Below are 15,713 nucleotides of genomic sequence, written 5' to 3'. Positions count from 1 at the left end.
AGTTCTGAGAAGTACTGTTGTTGTTAGTGACTGTGAAGGTGACTTCGACTCTGAAGATGACTTCTGCTCAGGTTGTCCAAACGTCTTATAAGTCATCACCAACAACATTTCTTTTCAGAGCTACTCTAGCCCGGACGATCACACTATACGACCTATACTTTATAGACTATGCCAGAAAAGTACACAAGTACACTAAAGCGATTAGTCTGTAAAGGAACTGTTGGCGGGAAAGTGAGACGCTTAAGGTGATTATCAATACAAAGTTGGATTCTCTGATTCTTACCCTCACAGTGTAATCCCTGATATTGCGCTTGACAATGACACTTGAAACCGTTCTCCGTTTCTACGCAATCTCCGCCATGTTGGCAAGGATTAGGGCGGCAGTGGTCCAGTTCTACAGGTGGAAAAGTAAGTAAAATAACTGATATGAGACACAAAGCGTCCTTGAGAAATCCGGCATATAATCTAGTAAGTCGTTACTTGGGAAAAGAAGTGTGCGGTAAACACGGATAATTATTAACTTACCGTCACAGTAGGAACCTTTGTATCCAGACGGACATATGCATTTAAAGCCATTGTCATGCTCAATACACTTGGCACCGTTCTTACACACGTTTGGCTGACAGCTGTGCCGCGCTGAAAAATAACAAGGCTTTGCTTTATGTTTGTAGTTTTCAGTATCCACTCCTTTGATGACTTATATACTACTAGGCTTTTTATCCTTTAAAAGAGGCACATGGAAATTTATACGACATGTTAGCGCAAAACAAGCTTTATTAATAGCTGAGTTGTAAAAACGTGTTCCAAAGAAGTTAAATTTTAATGGAAGACATAAGTAATTGAAATACATTTATAACACTTAACTACACTCTGAAAGGTAAACCTAGAGCTTCACTAACCACTGTTTGTCATCATTTTCGGAAACAAACTTATTTTCCTCTTGGATAAACCATAGGGTTATCTAGTCAGGCTCAACCAGTGGACAGTAAATAATTACATTAAAATGCCGTTTTGCACACTAAATCAAAACAGAAAATGTAAGTAACAAGCAAGAAAACCAATGAATTGCGAGTAAACTCTGTTACCTGAACAGGACTTTCCACTGTAGCCTTCTCGACACAAACACTTGAAGCCACTTTGTGTTTCAAAACACGTGCCGCCATTTTCACATGTGTCCGGTTGGCATGGACTTCTTTCTGTTGATGATAAACAAGCACAAAGCCTTAAATTCGATTGAACTCCCCACTTGCGCATGAATCGATGTCTTTTTGCATAGTGGAGGGTGTCTGAGCACAATAGTTTTGCCCATTTCCATAAGTGCACACATCGACGTTTTACCTTCGCAGTTGATTCCTTTGTATCCCACTGGACAACGACATTCATATCCTGCTCCGCCCATGGAATCAATGCAGGTCCCTCCGTTCTCGCACGGATTTTGTAAACATTTGTTCTGTGTTACTGCACAAAAGAGAATAAAGTAAGAAATATACTGTATTTAATAAATAACACAGGTTAGAGCAGTTTTCAGTTGTGTCGTAATGACCAAAACCAAAGTAATTACTCTATCCAATCACGAGGGACACTTGCAGTTCAATTAACCAATCAAAACTCGAAGTAATTACATGTAGTCGTCACTAAGCGCATAAAAACGTGCACGAGTTAACTCACATTTGGCTGCGAAAGTGACGTGATATTTTTGAGCCTATCAATGAGCGTAGTTATGCAAATCCAAAGTAAAAGCAAATTACTTTAGACACTCAAGTTCAAGTGAAAACCGCGCTATAAACAAAGCTAATTCATGTTGAAAGAGCAGTAAATTATACAATGAGCAATTGCAATTTGAGAGGATGTTATGTCATAAAAATAAACCTTGAGGAAAAGAGGTTTCAAAGGGCGCCTTTGTTGCACCATTTTGATGCCAAATGATTTATCATATAAACAAAAAATTCTGAGTCATTGGTTTGTCAGTAAATAAATGTCTGCAGCCATCAAGAATAATACTTTCTAATTCAGTCATTTCCATGAATCACATTCCCAACGACTGACCTTTATATTTACACAGGTATTCAAAAATGAATAGAATGATTATTTGAGATTACAAAGCTTTTTTATGATGATAAGTTGTTTTACCTGCACATGTCATCCCTGAGAAGCCAGGCTTACACACGCACTCGTAGCTCCCAGAAGATGTCTCAATACAATGGCCGTCGTTAAGACACGGATTTTGAGAGCAACTTGTTCTTTTATCTGAAATCAGTTTAGTAGTAGTCATGTACTTAAAATGCGCATTGACAACGAAAACCACTCTAGCTGAGTGCCTAGGAATTGATGCCACAGAATGACATTTTAAGGTAATCCATAATTCCTTGTCTTGTCAATATACTCGAAGGCGATGGCAAATAACAATAGTTTCTCGAATGTCAGGTCATGCAGGTTTTACTTACGCAAGTTGGATTTAACATAAAACAAAATTAATTACAACCAAGAAAGTTACCTAGGACTTACAAATGTAGTACTGCCTTCGACACAAGTCCTACATGTGTATAAGCATATTAGTGGTTGCTATTCAAAATTATAATTAGTAGAGGGAGCGTTAAAATTATTTCAAACCTTCACAACTTTTTCCATGAAATCCATGAGGACAGGTGCATTCATAGTCAAACTGTAGTTCTGTGCAAGACCCTCCATTCATACATGGGTTTGGATGACACTTGTTGGGCTCTATAAGGAACGAATTAATATGATATCCCTGGTTAGAATTTTTTTTAAAACACAAACGATTTTTTTTTAAATTTTGAATACATATTTTTATTGATGTCCTATCATCGTCAGCTATAATGTGTAAGCAGATATTTAAATTAATTTTAAATGTAATTACACAATTTTGGCTTTGCTGACATTAATTCAAATTCAAACATTTGCAAATCCATTGTAACGGACGATGATCAGCTAAGATCCATCGAGATGTGGTATTGTTTATAAAAAACCGAGTAAGGTAATGAGCCACAGGGGGTAAATGGAAATGGCGTTTACATCAGCCAAACTTGAACAAGAGAACTTTAAAGTAGATAAATGAGACGTTTTTTTATTTAAAAAAGAGAAAAAATGGTTCTATGTTCTATAAAACGATTACCAACTTTGTTTTTTTCCTATTGCCATAAATATTTGGGTGGTCTAGTGGTAAGCCCATAAAACGGTTAAATGGTCTAGTGTTTATTTGTGACCGTGGTCAATTCAACTTGCCCTGTAGTTTGACTTCCACCTGTAGATATTCAAATAAAAAACCAGGTGTTTAAAAAGACAAAGTCAAGGCTGCCATCCGTTAAACAGTCAAAAACACAGAAGGAAACAATGATGTTGTGTAGGTCCTGCCGGGTTATGGGCTGGAATTGTCTGTGGTCATCAACCAGAGCTCTAAAAAAAAGCTTTTACCAGAAGAAGCGTTTTCGCGTACACGGAGGAATTTGGCTTGTTGAGGAATAGGCAGACGCATCTATATTTTGTATCATTCGTATTTTTTGAACGTCGATCGGACAAAAAGTCCAACACTGGTTTTCCAGGGTTCTTAGGTATTTTCCTTTAAAAAAATGTGATTCTTTTTTATGTTATCTAAAAGTTCTTTAGTACATACCTTCGCATCTTTCACCCTTCCATCCAATGGTACAAGAACAATCGAAACTTGATCCAGAAACCGTACATTGTCCGTCATTGTGGCAGGGATTGGGCAGACATGGATTTCTTTCTGAATCGCCATGGGAAGAAAGCATCAAAGAAAATTGAGCAGATACCAACAATACTTTCGTAAGCAGGAAAACGCCCACGAAAAACATTGAATTCGCTACATAGGTTCTCCGGCTCACAGACCAAAACCAACAGAAAATCCCTGAAGCATGTAATTTCGGCAAAGAAGGAACACCTTGTCGACACGGAAGCCTAAACACTTGCCATGCCACATGCTTGTTCACTGAACTTCTCTGATTACATCAGGGATTAAGAACGACCCTTCTGTTTTATTGAAACGGGTGAATGACCGCCCCTTTAATTGAAAGTCATCACAGCGGACGGTCCAAGCGGGTGGTGTTAGTCATGAATTGTCTCGAGTGATGACAGTTCATGATCTTTGGCCATCTGATTGGCTCAACCATGCGCCATATAAACACAAAATAACAGTACCCCTTGACATAAAATTGAAAGGTTTTTAAACTTATTTTTTCAACGGCTTTTACAATATATTTGTTACCGGTTCGTTTTGGTTCACAATTTAAGCCACGCCTGTTTTTTTTATTGACAAGTTATATTATTGCCACCAATTTATAGTGCAGAAACCTAAAATAAGCACTTTCCAATTTAAAATAAACTACGTGAAACAACGTATATGACTTATATCGTCTCTTTCATGATGCTATTTTGGTATCTATTTAATACGTTCAGTGATAAATTGTAGAAAAATCGATATGGTCCGAATAATACAAACAGTGACCTGACGACACTAGCTTACACTTGTAAACGCAGAAACCAAACGAAACTTGTTCAACCATACTCAGACAAAAAGTGTTTAGACGTGAAAAGTTTTCTGTTTGTCACATCTCAGTAAAAATGCAAGAATTTTAACTAAAATTATAGATATAAAGCTTAATGCGTGTCTGCTGAAAAAGGTCAGCATGGGCATCTCTGCATTATCTAAGTATCAACACAACTCTCCTAATAAAAGAAAAGGGTTTTCGAAAACAATCATGACCCCATGTAATTTTTCACACCCTTTCAAGGAAATATTTGTTTTTAAATCGAAACACATATAATCAGCGTAATATTTTAAATAGTATCGAAATAATTTTATTATGTTTTTGGGTTGAAATATATAAAGGAAGGACACATTGGTAACAATAACTGTTTTGTCTTTTTTTCGGGTTTTTTAGACACATTATTATTTTACAGTGTTGTGTTTTGCAAATTTGTTTATACTACCACGTTGTAAATATAAATGACATAGATGCAACCGGAGAGTTAGAAAAAAAAATTCTCACGAAAAGTTGCAGGAGCTACGATCGTTGACATTTGCTGTTCAATCCTTAGTGGATTTAAACTTGTTTCAAAATTGTCAAAAAGATAAAAAAATAAGGTAGTTAAGACTGTCATTTGGCAATGAGACTAATTTGTTAATTTAGATCACCTTGAACTAATGAAAATTTTACAAGGAGAGCCTAAAATTATTTCAAATAAGTCGCTCTCTTTTGTTTCTCTGATAGTGCACAATCTTTCTGTTTGCACCTTGATAAAATTTAATTTCGTGAAATCGGTAAGTATCGTAGATTAAATAAAGATTTTATGTATCCTGTTCCTCCTAGATTAGATGCCATGCATATAAACAAGTATGTATGTGTTGCTTTGGCAAAACTCTGTTTGCTGGGATAATAAAAGACAAGACTACCATTTGGCAGGGAAACTTTTCTTCACTCGTTGACGCCATAAGCGAAAAGGCGATGTAACCGCGCCTTCGTAACGTAAAAGCCCGCGAAAATGTAACCGGAAGTGATAGTTGGAGGGAATTTTACCGGAAGCTGGTAAATACTTACGAAACAAGCTACATAAAACCATTTATTTCTGCAAAATAAATATCCCTTTGGTTAATATTAGCGTAAAACACCGCTGCACTGTGGTTAAAAAGTATCTGTGTTGTCTTAAATCATCGGGATACTTGCTGTCTGAAACATATGTAAAATCTTCTGCTAAAAGCTGCACCATAAGGAGCTATACTTTGGTTACAAACAAAAAATATGTAACTCTAAGTTTTAGTATTACTGTGCATTTTTACGAGTCAGGATTATTTTTTCAAGACTTCTTACATGTTCTTTCTCGATTCTCGGATTTTTCTGTAGTAATTTGCGGAAAGCGCAGTCTGGGAGCCGTGACTACAGCAAGTGTAATGCAATGTCATATTTGCATAATTTTCAAGGGATTCGACCTCAAAAACGCTATAGCAATAGGCTGTTTTGCAATCGCTAACTGAATTGAATGTGTGAACGCAAACTTTACAACTCTTTCAGTTAAACAAGCTATTTCTTTTCATAAAGAAAATATCACCGATAATGTACTTCTTCGCAAAACGCACTACCTTTTTGAGAGTCAGTCTGTGCGGCTTTGTATAAACTCTAGGTCCGGCTAGAACTCAGTATGGAAACGTAATTTATTGAATTGAATGTTTCTGTCCACTGTCACGAAAACTAACACGGTTACGCTGTTATCTGCATCACTTAAGAAGAGGACGTAACCGAACCTGAACAAGTAGTAAAGTACACGACTTTTAACTCACTTTGGCTTCATTTTCTGCTTACATTCCTGGGCCCGGTTGTTCAAAACTCCGATTAAACTTACCTACGATTAAGCCTCAACAATCGTCGATTAAAATCAGTAACACCGGGTTGGCTAATCGGTCCAATTCAGAACGTTGTTCAAAGCCCGATAAGAGGCGCGATTAGTTAATCGCCGATTAACGGTTAGTACTTGGTGTAAAACTACTTATATTGTCTCGCTAATCGGCGATTAGTGTCCCATAATGCACTTCTCCTCGTGTAAGCACTGCGATGGTTTCCAATATGGCTTCTAAAGTGTCGCATGTGATAAAACGAAAACAGTGGTGGCGACGTAAAACTAACTGGTCCGATTCGAAAATAATCATGTTTCCACTCGCATTAAATCATAGTGATGACTAGCTGATTTGGTCAAGTGGTTTCAGATCGTGACCTCGCTTCGGAAATCTGCCTCTTTTTTGTATTGTATTTTTTTGTTTTATATAGCTTAACAGAGAAAAGAAATGTACAGCAAAAAAGTAAATACAATTATTTTTAAGGTCAAAGATCATAAATCTTAATCACAACAAGCGAGAATGGTATCGTTATATTGATAACTTCGCAATTGTCCCACAAACAAGAAGTCAGTTTTTTTTCCAGTTTAATAGGCCGATTTAGAAGTGAGGTGGGTAAAATTTAACCCTTAGTTTAATTGTTGGTTAGCGCTAAATGGGCTTTGAGCAACGCAATCTAATCGCCGGTTAAAATTTAATCGCCGATTTGTGCATTCAATCGTGGATTAGCGCTAATCAGAGACTTGAACAACCGGGCGCAGAAGAAAACCAAACCCTCAATCAGTGTAAATAATCAAAAGCGACGTAAATGTGTATCATAACATGTGCTTCTGTGAGGCGATAGCTTAAAGCTCGTGCAATGTATGAAATACTTACCTTTACACTTCTTTCCAGTGAAGCCTTTTCTGCAAATACACTCAAAGGTTTCGCCGACATTAACGCAGGATCCCCCGTTGTGGCAAGGGTTTGTTAAACAAACACCTCCTAGAAACGAATGAATCAATTGTCAAGTTGACGTCACGACTTCAATAGAGTAACTAAACTGGGGATGAAAGACATTTTCGTCACGCTTCAAAAAAGCATCAAGAGAATTTTGAAATTTGCTTTATTTTAGGCACAAATGTTTGTTTTGAGTTTTAAACAATAGGCCAATCACAGCTTGTCAATTTAATTATTCAACTTTCTTCACTAAATATAATTGCTTCCTAAAATCTGCTCTTACGGCTTTGTATTTATAATAAAATAAAGTACAAATAATTTTTGCTTTGTTTAAGTGTATTTTTTTTTTTTTTTTTTTTTGCGATTTAAAGCGTGCGAGAGCAGTTTTTATGGGTTAAAGTTTTCGATTCGTTTCCAGAATAAGATTATTTACGCAAGGCCTGCTACTTCAACAAGAATCGGACACCACCTCTAGAACGTAGCTGGAAAAATACAGTTTCTCGACTCGCTTTCATTAGATCTCTTATTTCCCTACAGAACAGTCTTCAAACTATAGTGTGGCCTAATTTGAGTCCGATACCGGCCCTCCTCCCCGCTCGGGTCAAGGCCAGGTAGGTAGTTCGCGGATTGTTCTTCAACTGGCTGGAATATCAAATTAGGTCGCAGATTTGCCGATTTACTATAATCTGTACCACCAACCGGAAAACTTATGCAATTTTTACTGAGATTGGCCAGAATAACCACCTATGCCTTCTAGAAGACTAAACTCTTCTGGAGTCACTCAATAAATTCTTTGGAAATCAAGATGCGAGGCCAAAGACAAAGTAAAGCGGAAAAATTGATTTACAAATTCGCTTGTTGTAAATGAGATAAACACTTATTAACACATTATATTTGGTAGTGCATTCAACAAATCTGCGTAATAGCGAGTATAAATTAATTTTAAAATTGCGGCTTAACTTGAGCAATATAAGTTGTAACGGAGGCTGAACATGGTCATTTCACATAAAAAGAGTAAGCCAATTTTCGCGCCAAAACACCGCCCATCGCACCACCAGCGTCACGTATCGTAATAAAGGTTGCCTCAACGTATCCTCCCTCAAAATATACAAAACTGATAAAGTTTAACGGTACATGTATTTTTACTTGAGTCTCCCGAAGATGAACGAGTGTAAGCAGTAAGATGATAATTATAAGTCGAATCTGGAGGACTATATTTTCAAACTACATATGAGAACGGCGAATATAGAACTAGATCGACATGGGCGGGGAACACGGCTGACACGGTTTGACCTAATAGTGCAATTTTGGTACGGTTCGTTACAGGTCTCCCTCTGAGCCATGGCTCTGTAAATCTCGCCCGATATGTCATCTAAGCAAGTCGAGTATACACGATTAAGTGTGTAAAGTGTCCTTAAAAAGCACAGTACTCTTACATATTATTAGTCTTTTTACGAAAGTAAGGAAAAAACTCAAATATTTTTTTTTACCATGACAAGGTGTTAAAAATTTGAGCGTTGTAGGCTCAATAGGAAGGGAAACAAAATACAAGCAGTCACCCGTAACTGTGTCTAGCTCGATTTTGCTGGTGCTGTAGTGATTGGTTGAAATGCTTCAGCTGCAGAACCGTCTTGGATTTAGTGGGCTCTTAAAATGACGTAACCTTTTAGACCACATAATTAAGAATATCTTCAAAATAATAATAATCTTTCTTTTCCCCGGAGAATGAAAGTCAAGATTGCTAAAAAGAGAACCTCAAGGTTTTATTCCATTTATACTAAGCAAAGAAAAAGCGATTCTTATAGGTTCAAAAAATAGCATTAAAAAACCAAAGTGACTGAAATCAGAAGAGCGTCACATTTTATTGACTAGAACTTTCCACTCTTGCATGCAAGATGTCACCGATGGGAATTTAGTTAATTTCCAGGAATATAGAAACTAAGGAGAAGGCGACGGAAAGCTGTATGTTGCCTTAAACAAGTTGCACAAACCCAAATATATACATACCTACGCTGAGGAAAGGTTCGATTTTAAACCAATAAAGTAAATAAGCTACTGGTGCTTTGTTTAAATAAAAAACTCCTAAGCAAATATCACTTAAAATTGAATATTAGTGCTCTCTAGATCAAGTTGTATACTAAAATAATAGCCGCTTTAAATTCGCCAATGAATACTACCCAGCCGTCACTTATTTTTAGAGAACGAATTGTTAGTTTCTTATTTAATACGGCTTGTAGCTGAGAATAGAAATAGAAAGTTATTGTAATTTGCCATTTTTTGCACTCTTCGTTTTCAATTTTGCAAAATGGTAAACTCGATAATTTTACGATATCGTTAAATGCACGCCGTTTGCAAGATATAGCTGAGAAACCAAATCTAATTTGTCCAATCGCATTTGCCTAAATATAAAAGCTAGCAGAAACATATGAAAATTTGCACTCGTTTAAATGAACAAACTCTAGGGTTTCAGCCACAGAAATTCACCTTAGCCGTACGAAAGGATCCACTAAAAGAATCAAAGGTGCATACAGATGTTAATTTACCTTTGTGGACGACAAGCTCTTAAAAACTGACTTTGACTGGATAGAATTAAGCCACTTTGCACCTACATCCGCGGTGCTGTTATTTTTGTAAAGTCAAGGTCAATTTTGTCAGAGAACTAAGCAATCAATGTCAGATCGATGCAATCAACACTGGAAAGCGTTTCTCATTCGAGTTCTCGTTTTCTTCGCCAGTGTGTCGATGAAAAATGTTATCAAAGAATTAAGAAAGTGGGCATTATCAATTGGTACATTACAAAGCAACTGTTCCCACAAATACTTGCAAAGGAAAAGCACTTTATTATGACGCTTCAGAATCTTTCACATCTCAAGTACCTATAGATGGTAACGGCAAATTGTCTTATCTTTTCAAGAGGAAATCCCAAAATAAAACCCAATTATTGGTCGAGAAACAGATTGCCCACTTGAAATGAGTGCTAATAATAACAACTTAAAGGAATGACATACCTAACTCATCCAGGTCAGCTTCGCTTTCATCTGGTATCTCACCAAGACCCTGATCCCCGGCAGAGTTTAACTGAAGCAAGGCTGGAAGAGCCAGTCCATTACTCATTAACGCTTGTTGCTCAACGGCGGGCTTCAGTGGAATCGAATCATATTTTAATCTGTTAGGTCCTTTGTAAACGTGAACATCCGTGGCCATACCTACTCCATTTCCGGGCAATTGCAGTCGATTTCGATAAAGATTCAGGGCAGGTATCAGTCTGGCAAGTTGAAGTCCGTATGGCAATCTCAGTGCTGCAGTGTTTTGAATTAATCCACCCGTGGCCGGAACCAAGCCCCGGTATTGTGGAAGCTGTTGCAAAGTAGGAGCTTGCTGATAACCGAGTGAGGCGAGTCTTGTTCCATATGGCACTGTGAGAGGGTTTAGTCCGAGAGCCGTGCGATCAAGTCCTGCTAAAGCAGCCAATGATATGCCACGATTTTTCCGCAATTTGGCGAGACGTTTACTAAGAATTTTTGCGTTCTTATTGAACTTGTTATTGTCATCTGTAGTCCGGTTTTTCGGAATGTTTGTTGTTTTCGTCGAATTACTTTCGCCGCCATGTTTTTGTTTAGCATCCCGTGCGCTGCCTTGTTGAACAATAATTATGAAAACAACCACAAGCAATAGACGGACCAGGTCTTGGAACATATTCGCCGATCATAGCCAAATCCACATACTTTCCCTCTGTTTAACCCATATTTTTCGTCGAAAAAAGCTCGAAAATACAAAAACGACGCCTACATTAGTCACTTCGATGCTATTCTGGTTCCAGTAATAATAAATTAAGGACTGGTCTTTGGTTACATCATCTTGGAACAGATGCCTCTTGAATGACGTAAAAGACAGGCTTCATCAATCGATTTTTCTTCATCTCGTCAAAAATATTGCCTTATCACTTCCTTTCGATGTTTGTGTCAAAGAAAAATAGGCCATAGAAGATTTTTGTTCGTTTGCCAGTTTAATATGTTGTACAAACTTTCACACCGTAACACCAGTTTTAACCTGCTATATATCGGTCAAGCCCATTTCTGTTCTACCAATTGCCCTTGTCAAATTACGAAACCAGGGGGTCTCCTTAATAGCGCTATAGTGTCGTGGCGCTAACACGAGTTGAAATCTCTATGTAGCAAATTAGAAATTTATTTTGGTTCAAATTCTTTTGTAGCCGGATTGTTTGTTCATAATAATTTATTATCTTCGAAAACAGATATTTGATCATAAATTTGTTCCACTTCACTTGGTGTTTACCTAAAAAGCATGACGATACGCTTTCGAGTTTGAGCAAATATCACAAAACGAAACTATTACACTTTGGCTGAAATTACTGCGTACATGCGTTCCGTACGATAAAATAACCAGAAGATTCCCTTTTAAATATAGGCAGTTTAAGATGTTCATCGCTTAGCTAACGAAAGCATAAAGAGGACCATTCTTTGATTACAGACGGATTTACAAATTTACGGTCAATTTAGTTTCACGGGTATCTTACTTGCTCAATTGACTGTCAAAAACCCTTTCATTGGCAGAATGCAGGTCTTGTGAGGGGTGTATTTCAAGTGTCTGACATTGAGAAAAACGAAATTGCTCCGCCTAGGAAAACGTATCTAAGACAAGATAGAAGGAAATACACCAATAAAAACAAACAAACAAATAATTATCCTAAACTAATTAATATAATTACCAGATAAGGTGACTCTCTAAAGTGAGAGTAAATTATCTATTGCAAATATGTACTTGCAAATACGAACATTCGGGAAAGTCCTGAAGGGTCAAACAAATAACTAAAAATACAACACATCAACAAAAATGCTAAACAGCATTGTAGTTTACATACAACATAGCGAAAAATTTATCCAGTTAACTTGTTGGGCATTTCATGTATCAGAAACACGCAGCAGACATTTTCTTTTATTAGATTAAAAAAAAAAAAAAACGTGCGAATCGCACTTTTATCTTAAACCGCACGTGGATCAAAGCTGTTATAGAGCTCACAATTTTTATGGAGATTCAATCTGAAAATTGAAATAAATCATTCACTGAACGCTAAAGTTTATTTCCCTCAGATAGTGCGCGGGCTGTGACTAGTCAATTTTACAGGCCGTATTCTACAGTTCGGTCCGTGAAGTTTAAGAGTAATTTCGTCTTTTCCAATTTTGTTTTAGTCAACATGTCGCACAAAAAAGATTTTAAAACCCCTTAAAATGTTTAGAGGTAGACAATAATAGCCGATGAAAAGCAACCTGAGCATGACTAAGCCGAGAACAAAGCCTGTATAACCAGTTTATCCCTGTCAAAAAAAAAAGCACTGTGCAGAATCTCAGAGTGATACAAGTTCAATCTAAAAAGATACTATTTGTCAGGCATCTCAAAAACCAGGTAAAAAGAACGAAAATGACCTGGAACTAGTTTATATACCGGCAAACACTGCTGGCTTAGAATAAATAAATAAGGCGGCCTTTTGGAAAACGTGACAAGGTTTTAGTTCAATGTTCCTCCTTTTCTTCTTCCTCTTCCAAAAGATGGCGTTATCTCAGCGAATTAGCAATATTAGCATTTTAGCAATATTAAAGTGCTTATGATGTTTCTTATCAGCAAGACATGACTCTTTTCATGGGCGTAGATATAGTAAACTTTTCCGTATTTGATGCGAGTTGGAGTTGGATTCTAGTGCGTTTAAAATGAACGTCTTATATTACATTTTCAATATAATTTTTTGTATTTTTATCAGATTTTTGAACATTTTTTATGTAGGATCATATTTGATATAATACCGAGATCAGTACAAATTTAACTAATCTATTTGATTGTTCCTTTTCACTTATTGTAAGAAAAGTTATTGTCTTTAATGCAATTTTTTCTATGAATTCATCATCTCAACGATTTTTCTTTGATGTATTTGATGTCATTATATATTTATTATAATTATTTTTTATATCATTTATACAGTGCGTTTAATCTGATTTTTTGTTGTAATGATGCTGTTTTTAATATCTTTTTGTTAATAGATTCTCCATTTACCGGATAATTTATATTATAATTATTACAAATACAAAAACATTCCTTTTTAGATGCATATAAAGTCTTGACCTTCTTTTTGCATCCATCTTTCTTTTTCATAAATATCTTCGAACTTCAACATTTATTCTTTAATTTTTATATATTTTTACCAATTATGGTAAATTTTTAATTATATTTTTTATCATTTTAAATTATATTTTTATATGTGAATTTATAAAAATTCTTTTTCTATTTCAACATAATCGATTTCTATTTTTATAAACTAACATCATATACAATAAACTTTTATAAAACTTTTATATAAACTTTGTCAAAAAAAACTTTTATTCAATACAAATCCTAATCAAAACACGAATTTTATATATTTGTAATCCTTCATTTATCCAACTATTAAAATCATCATTATTCCTTTCCACTTCACTAACTTTTTCTTCTTAATCCCTCCGAATACTTTATAATTCTACATCCTTTTTCTTTTATTTCAGGTTCATAAAAGCACCTTTATTCTCATTTCTATCTTTCATTTTTTGGGATAGTATTTGGATCATAAAATTTCTTCACTCAATTCGTGTAAACCCTTATCGAAAAAATTCGTTTATACTTAATATTCGGACCTTTCACAACCTTAATTTTGGTTTACTGTGGCTCCATATCACCGTATAGGTTAAAGTATAAGTTCCTTCATTCTTTTTCTTTAACTTCTGTGGGTGTCATTTTTAGAGCTATTTTTGATATTATATTCTTTTACTATTTTTGGTAGCATTTCATACTGTTATTACCTTGATAGTAAACTGTTTGTACATTCTATTTTTCAAATTCTATTAAATCTCTCAATAACAACAGCTTTACCTTCATTAAAAGTGGAATACATCTTAATATCATTTTGCTTTACCATTCCTTGATTTTTTTATAAAATTAGATCCCTGATCGACCCAAAAATTCAGTTTACCTTTCATTAATAACAATATTGTTGAAAGCGTTAGTTATTGATGTACTTTTCTTATCTTTCAATTGTATACCCAAGCGAATTTACTAATACGTCAATTATATCAATAGATATTTATAACCTTTATTCCATTTTGAAATTTATCCATAAAAACTAAATCAGCAGACCATATTCGTCAATTCCATTTGATATACTCTTCTATTTTAAATTTTCGTCTGATTGGTTTATTAACTCATCGGCTATTTTGAGACCAATCATTTTTACTCAACGCCGTTTTCCGTTTTTTGGCTTTTTAACACCCATACCTATTTTAGCCTTGGTTGCAATGGTATTAGAGCAATAGCATGACCCCATTGTCTGTCCTTCCATGGGATAGCATCAAGGGCTTTTACCATCTTTTTATCAGCTTCGTTTTTACATTTAACCTGATCTTTTGATGGTTTGTTAGCACATACAGAATAATCTACATCATGTTGCATGCTAACAGCGTCTGTTTTGCCAGTTGGTTGCTCATATATTTTTAGTATTTTACCTGTTTTTGGATCCCATTTTACCTGTTTTTCAAGAGGATTACCCGGACCGGTATATTTATGGCCTGGTATAACAAACCCCTTTTTGGGTGCTACTTTCAGAATAGCTTTATGAATATCGATACCTTCACCTTTGATGAATTTACTCTTTTTGTTTTTACAGATTGAGCATATTGATTTTTCAATATTTTTTCCGTTTTTTGATTTTGTCTTCTTTTTATTTATTGAATTTTTTTTTTCTTACATGAAACGCAGTATATTCACACATTATATATATGTTAGATATTAATCACAGTATTTATTCCTCCATTTTCCTGCTTTTTTATCCCAAACGGTTCCAGAGCATGACGGATCTTGATGCTCACTTGGAGATGTCCAGAATTTCTTTGAGAATATCCGTTTTTCGTGTTGAAGGCACCTTTTGCGATATCACCCGACCAATACTTTTTAAATAAATCCTTATCACCACCAGTAATACCTATTATGAAGCTTGCAACGTCTTGAGCTTGTTGAAACCCTGGAATCTTTTCGCCGACCTTTTTGTTAATCGTTTCACCTACTCCACGCCCTTTTTTCTCACTAACAAAACGGGTTTTAGTAATACCACAAAAGCGCATTTTGATTTGAGCAATAAACGATTGTTTTTTGTTCTCACATATTTTTCAGAACTAGGAACTGAATTAGTTTGTCTTTTTTCACGTACGCAATACGTTTTAGTCATTGTTTGAGTTATTTTTCTGATGTTGAGAATTTTTCATTATTCATTGTGTCATTTGTCAAACACTTTTAATAAATTATATCGATTTCCCTTATTATTTCGTTGAGAAAGTATAAGAGAAGTATCCGCATGTGGTTGTATTTATATTCTGTA

General features: G+C 35.5%; 1 protein-coding gene across 6 annotated transcripts in view; it reads right to left on the bottom strand.

The window, feature by feature from the left end:
- Window positions 1-11,098, bottom strand: part of LOC144666194 (uncharacterized) — a 39,921-nt gene extending 28,823 nt beyond the window's left edge. For all 6 annotated transcript variants that reach the window (XM_078527562.1, XM_078527556.1, XM_078527559.1 and 3 more), the window contains exons 1-9: window positions 10,309-11,098; window positions 7,238-7,345; window positions 3,632-3,742; window positions 2,611-2,721; window positions 2,131-2,247; window positions 1,339-1,458; window positions 1,086-1,196; window positions 526-636; window positions 284-394 (exon numbers count right to left, since the gene is read on the bottom strand). In XM_078527562.1, the coding sequence (XP_078383688.1) occupies window positions 284-394; window positions 526-636; window positions 1,086-1,196; window positions 1,339-1,458; window positions 2,131-2,247; window positions 2,611-2,721; window positions 3,632-3,742; window positions 7,238-7,345; window positions 10,309-10,996 (1,588 nt within the window). In that variant the 5' untranslated portion in view covers window positions 10,997-11,098. The remainder of the gene's footprint in view (window positions 1-283; window positions 395-525; window positions 637-1,085; window positions 1,197-1,338; window positions 1,459-2,130; window positions 2,248-2,610; window positions 2,722-3,631; window positions 3,743-7,237; window positions 7,346-10,308) is intronic.
- Between the last annotated feature and the right edge of the window lie 4,615 nt (window positions 11,099-15,713).

Source organism: Oculina patagonica, chromosome 9, assembly GCF_052425735.1.
Source record: "Oculina patagonica isolate OP01 chromosome 9, crgOcupat, whole genome shotgun sequence".
Classification (NCBI taxonomy): Eukaryota; Metazoa; Cnidaria; class Anthozoa; order Scleractinia; family Oculinidae; genus Oculina; species Oculina patagonica.
The sequence above is the reverse complement of the archived record's forward strand: the minus strand, read 5'-3'. Positions and strand labels throughout refer to the sequence as shown.